This window comes from Gadus macrocephalus, chromosome 5, assembly GCF_031168955.1.
Source record: "Gadus macrocephalus chromosome 5, ASM3116895v1".
Taxonomy (NCBI): domain Eukaryota; kingdom Metazoa; phylum Chordata; class Actinopteri; order Gadiformes; family Gadidae; genus Gadus; species Gadus macrocephalus.
In genome coordinates, this window is record NC_082386.1 from 6,970,834 (window position 1) to 6,977,296 (window position 6,463).

Consider the following 6,463-nt stretch of genomic DNA (forward strand, 5'->3'; position numbering starts at 1 on the left):
CCGCACCCACAGGCAAGACAAGAAAGCATAAACAAGAAGTCAGCGACTAGTTCCCCTATAGTACGCCCACTTTGCTTGTGATGGGCAACAAATGCAGATTTCAAACCCAGTATGGATCGCAGCTCCCAAGCGACGCTGTCATGGCTGACATTGAGACATGTTGGAATGATGATGACTATGTCCGGGGTACGACTTGATCGACAGGGAAAAAGCCCTCGGGGTTACGGCAGTTGAAGGGGAGGTGCATGTAATCTGGGTGGCTCCTGGAGACCCAATTGATTATTGAAATACATAAATAATGAAGTGGCATGTCGTTCGGACTGGGCCATCGATTTCGCCATTAGCGACTGATTGATACACGCTTTAAATGTCAGCCATCGATTGATCGCCCGCAGTCGTCACAGCTCATACTTTGGACACCGATGTCATCTTCATGTCGTGTCACGGTTGCCTTCGCGACCGACAAAGAGAGGAGGCCAACAGGAGGGCAAAATCGTGTCACTCCTAGCTGAACTTTGAACAACTTTAACTTCGACCGAGGACAACAACAAGTGTGCTGGGTTGACGAGGGGCGCCGGGGAGGGAAGATGGAATATCAAGAGCAAATGTTTTGCTAAGGATAAAATGCTAGCCTTATCGTGCAGGGCTCCACCACAGTGCCGACTGCAAACAAAGTCCTATAGGCATTCCAGGGTGAAAGTTAATATGCCCAAACTATCTTCCTCTCCCTTCCGTTGACTGAACTTTCCAAATATTTACCTTTCAGGTCGAACATTCAAGCTGGGATTTAGTTGTGAGCCTTTTGGGGGGAACTCGTAAAGTCCACGCAGTCAAACTAGTCTACCTTTCCATGAAAGTAAAAAGGAAAGTACCCCATGTCATGCGTTTACTCAGCAACAATTTGCCCCCTTTTTTTTTTAGCTCCAGTGCTGAAAACAGCCACAACATTAAAGACAACCTTTGGCCCGTCAGCCCACTGCCGTCTGAGAGCTTGTTTTGCTAATGATGCGGACTGCTCACGACCACACACACTGGCCTGGCCGCGGTGGTTAGCGTTAGCAGGGGCCTGCTGTAGCGCTGGGTTAGCAGGGAGCGGGCTAATGATGCGGACCCAGTAACGATCCTCCGGCAGCCATATATAAACCTGCCCGCTGAACATAACCGGGGTTAATAAAGTGTGGGTCAACTCTTTAGCGCACCTGCCTGCCTCTCGACGGCACTGTTATTCCCATGTGCATTGCTAGTTTTTATTAACGGTATCTATGAGCTCCATTGCTCACCCGGGTGAGGGCCTTGTGCGGCGTAGTGATTCTATTGTGTATACAGCAATGCATTTAATGAGCATACAATAGCTGTAGCCTTAGGGATAGATGAGAAGTTTCCACAAGAACTGAATGAATACGTTTATTAATACGATTTTGCTTCTGACTACGAGTGTGAGAATATGTGTTTGTATTTGTGTGTGTGTGTGTGTGTGTGTGTGTGTGTGTGTGTGTGTGTGTGTGTGTGTGTGTGTGTGTGTGTGTGTGTGTGTGTGTGTGTGTGTTGTGGTGTGTGTTGTGTGGGTGTGTGTGTGTGGTTGTGTGATCCATGTGAGAATACAATGGGACAGTGATGGGACAGAGTGGGTGTGAGGGAGGGGAGGGGAAGGGAAGGGACTGACGCGCGCATCCTATCAGTTTCGTGAGATCAGATTTGGTGCGTCTGACAGGTTTCCGTTGGTACATCGTCTGCCTCTCCCAGCCTCCCTCATCAAAGTGATTAAGCAATTACCCTGATTGTGCCGCCGCTAAGAGGAGCGAAGGGGAGACCCCCCTTCCTCCTCACCTCCCCCACCTTCCTCCTCCCCCCTTGAGTATTGAGTGCTAAAGCTTTCTGGGAGATAACCGCTTCATTTGTGCTTCATCAAAACAAACCCTCTCTCTCTCTCCATCTCCCTCTCCCTCTCTCTCCCCCCCCACTGTCTCTGCAGCCTGCGTTCCTCTCCCTCTGTCGGTGAGCAACAGACAGACAACAGCCCGGGGGGATTCAACCAAGGAGGTACACCTGGGGAGGAATACACAGAGGTTATCCAGGTTTCAGGGGCCTCCTCAGGGCCCCTCTTACCCTATATTTAGACCCACTTGTAGAGGTCTTGTCACAAACTTTTTCTCAATAACAAATGAGTCTGTCATCGGGTGACGTGGCCTCTCGTGAATATCCCTCTGGTCTGATAATGAAGGTGTCATTAGGCTATATCACAACTTTGAAAAGGTATGCAGCCGGATTGAGCTTTCCAGTTTCTATCATGCAGCCCTCAAGTCCATTTATCTGAGATCTTCTCAAAATGTCTTCACATCGAAGAAGATTATTCCACTTTGGTTAATTTCAAATTCAACAAAACCTAGTTTATCAGATCATATTTCATCAAAGTGAAATCCAAATACCATTACGTGTGTGTGTGTGTGTGTGTGTGTGTGTGTGTGTGTGTGTGTGTGTGTGTGTGTGTGTGTGTGTGTGTGTGTGTGTGTGTGTGTGTGTGTGTGTGTGTGTGTGTGTGTGTGTGTTTGTGCGTGTGTGTGCGTGTGTATGTGTTTGCCTGCGTGTGTATGAGCAAGTGTGTCTCCGTGTCGATGTGTGTGCCTGTGGTTACGTGCGTGTGTGTGTCAAATAGAAAAAAGAGACAGCCTGCGTGCGTGATAGCATTTGCATGCAGACGCCGGTCTATGAGATGGAAGTCTCGAAAAGAGAGAGAAAGTGGAGGAGAGAAACAGCTTGAGGCCTGGGGGGGGGGGGGGGGGGTAACTGACTGACAGAGAGACTGACAGACAGACAAACGGAGGCTGATATAAAGGAGATCAGTGAACTTACCCCGCGAGGCTATCTGAAGAAAGAGGCGTGGGTCCGCAGCCCGTATAGCCGCGGTGTATTTGTCCTCCATCCCGGGGACCTGCGCTCTTTTCTCGGGCATGAGCCGAACCCTGAGCCGGCCCCCTTCCGCTCCGAGCCACCACTCAAGGATAGATGTCAGGTCCATTTCCAAAGTAAATACGGGGGCATCCTCGTAGACCAACAGTCCGCCGCATCCCGTCCTCACCACATCCTCCCCTATTTCCACCACGACTTGGTTCGATTTTCGGCTGGCTTTAGTCAAGCCCAGACTCAGAACTTTGGACAGCGGCCGCGTGCTGACGTGAGGCGGGAGCCGTCCGGCGGTGGACGCATTCGCGCCAGCCGTCTCCACCGTGGCCAACTTCGAGTCCGCAAAAGTTGATATTGTCTTTTGCAAAGGTATGCAATGCATCTGCAAGTTGGCACGCACAGTATAGCAGCCATTAAAAGTCAGACAATCCCCGTTCAGCGGTCTTTTGATGAACTCGCTCAGATAATTGCGCAGCAGAGAAGGCACCGCAAAATCCACTGCCAGGTTTCTTCTCTTTTGCCTGGAACTTATTGTTTGATTCATATCCCTTTTGCCACCACCGGCGTCCACACTGGTGTTGCCCGAGCCCGTCGTAGGGGCATCGAACCCGTTGGTGGTCCTTGGCCACTGCGCGCAATGCAGCTCCGCCAAAAATGCCGCAGACCAAACGAACAAAAACAATATCCTGATCTTCATGCTTCAAAATGGGTATGTTCCTCTTCAGGGGGAATCCTAGCTCCAAGTGTATCGCTCGCCACGGTCACCTATGGCGCGTCCAGAACGGCTTCCCAAATCAAACCGCGAATCGATGATGCTGCGGGTCCCGATCCTCTGCGCCGGTGCGCACCCGCGGCAAGATGAGGAGGAGGAGGAGGAGGAGTAGGTTTTGGGTTCACATTTGGTTTTCGGCAAATTTCTGTCCTCGTCCTCTTTCTCTTGGATCTCAGAATCCAGACCTGTGCTCCAGAATCCCCCTCGCTCCTGAATCAGACGCCTCCCTTCTCCGGGACAGTGATTGATATGCCGGTGGGGTCCGCACCGGTGGCTCTAAAAAGACTCCTTGTCTCCTGGTGTCCGCTGGCGGCTCTCGCTCTGCAATCAGATCGCAGTATCGCAGCGACTTACCCCTTGACTCCCGATTCATGGAGGGATAGTTTTGGCCGTCAGCTCCACATCTTGAGTTCAACTTTCTTTTCAACGAGTGTTGGTGAAAGCTTTGGTTCAATAAAAGCAAAGCAAAGGAAAAACTCGGGGGTGGCTCGATCTGGAAGAACGCGTAATCGTTTGGTGTGATGTGATCCGGTGGAGGGTCGTTTCGTCGTCGCTGTCGTCGCCTGTTGAGCTCATTTACATTCACGTTTGACGTCAATAAAAGCCTTTATTTCCCTTCTTTCGAATCCCAAGCGAGGAGCCGACAGAACATCGACGGCACGAGCCGTTTGCGTTATGGGCACCAGTCAGTGAGTGAGTGAGTGAGTGTGCATGCGTGCGTGAGTGGGCGCGTGTGTATTTGGGTGTTTGTGTGTGTGTGTGTGTGTGTGTGTGTGTGTGTGTGTGTGTGTGTGTGTGTGTGTGTGTGTGTGTGTGTGTGTGTGTGTGTGTGTGTGTGTGTGTGTGTGTGTGTGTGTGTGTGAGAGAGAGCGTGTGTTGCTTCATCTTTTTCAAATGAGAGATTCTTCTTTCACTAAAGATGCATATCCAGTTGAAGCCTCGGCTTTGTTTCGTGATTTTTTGGTACCCAAAGCCTTTGTTACGAGGACGATTAAATATCGAGTGTCTTCGGTTTGACAATGTTTTACTTAAGAACAGTCATTACGTTGAATAGTGCACACACACAGACGCAACCATATACTCTCTCACACACGCACACACACACACACACACACACACACACCCATATACATACTCTCTCTCACACACACACACACACACACACACACACACACACACACCCATATACATACTCTCTCTCACACACACACACACACACACACACACACACACACACACACACACACACACACACACACACACACACACACACACACACACACACACGGTTCTCCCTCTCTTGATAGTCTTTCTTTCTTTTTGACCGCTCTCTATGGCGTTTTCTCTCTCTCTCGTCAGCTTTACGAATGAATAAGTATCTGATGCATGACGAACATTGAAATGACTGTTATGAAGTTACACAATACGTCCGCCAGATGGCGATATTATACACGTCTCACAGTAAGCAAGTTCCTAATTCATAATTTCCTGTGGTACTATGACAAATCCATTAATGGTCTCATTGAGCGATGCCATTAGAGAGTTATCAGTCCTCTCAAACATTCATGCATTTCAACATTTCTATTTTTACTTTAGTCTAAGAATCAGCAATTTTACGCATTACATAATGAACAATTAGGCCAAGCGTTATGATATACAGTCACACAGGGTTCGCAACCTAATGACTCTAAATGAGTGACAGCAAATCCGGGGGGCAGAGCTGATCATCCAGAAGCTTGTTTTGATAGCTTTTTCCATTCTGGACTCTCTTTAGTGCTCTTGAGCAAGAAGCTGGACCCCTTAAGGCTTTCCGATGGGCTGCTTCTGACATCGCATTGTCTTCATCCACTCTGTGTGTGTGTGTGTGTGTGTGTGTGTGTGTGTGTGTGTGTGTGTGTGTGTGTGTGTGTGTGTGTGTGTGTGTGTGTGTGTGTGTGTGTGTGTGTGTGTGTGTGTGTGTGTGTGCGTGTAATAATGATACTTTACATTCTATGTACTAGTGGAGGGGTGAGCACAAGGCACTGGGGGGAGAAAAGACCAAACAAATATATTCAGTTCAAAATGCCTTTATCACAATGCATCACAAAACATAATGGAGTTTTTGGTGCAAATCAACAGTCTCTGTTGGTTACCCGACAGAACTAAACACCTTGTTTACCTTTTATATACCTTGGGTATACCTTGTGTATGCCTTGTAAACACGTTCAGGTATAGGGTCTACTGTACTATGTGCTTGTTAATACAATTATTACAATCACTATTTGCTTAATCAAGATATCATTTCCGTATGGTGTTACTCCTCATTAGAACTACCAGGTCATAAAAGCGAGGACATTCTTTTTACATTTGGTTCTTGAACAAATGATTTCAACAAAGTACAGCGTCCTTGAATGCTTATGCATTAGGGACCTTCACGTTCATCAAAGGATTGTTTTATTTAATGTCACTATTAAATATATTAAATATCGTCGTTGTGGAGTTCGGATACATATAGTATACAGCTTAAAGTGTAGGTTGTCTAGAGAGAGAGAATGTGAGGGATTGGGAGAGAGAGAGAGACACTAAGTGCGTGCATGTGTGTGCCTGTGTGGTGTGTACCACCACGGGTGTGTGTGGGTGTGTGCGCAACTGCGTGTGTGTGTGTGTGTTTGTCTATGAGGTGTGAGTGTGTGCACGTTTGTGTGCATGTGTGCATTCACATGTTGAAGTGTTTTCCTGCAGTGGACTAGAGTTTCATTACGCTCACAAGAAGATGGATGCTCTCCCATCACTGCTGTACCAAAAAATATA

General features: G+C 48.1%; 1 protein-coding gene across 1 annotated transcript in view; it reads right to left on the bottom strand.

Annotated features, from left to right (window-relative positions):
* The window catches only part of alk (ALK receptor tyrosine kinase), a 294,090-nt gene extending 289,541 nt beyond the window's left edge, over positions 1-4,549 (bottom strand). Inside the window, exon 1 of the mRNA XM_060051906.1 lies at positions 2,851-4,549. Within this exon, the coding sequence (XP_059907889.1) occupies positions 2,851-3,598 (748 nt within the window). The 5' untranslated portion in view covers positions 3,599-4,549. The remainder of the gene's footprint in view (positions 1-2,850) is intronic.
* Between the last annotated feature and the right edge of the window lie 1,914 nt (positions 4,550-6,463).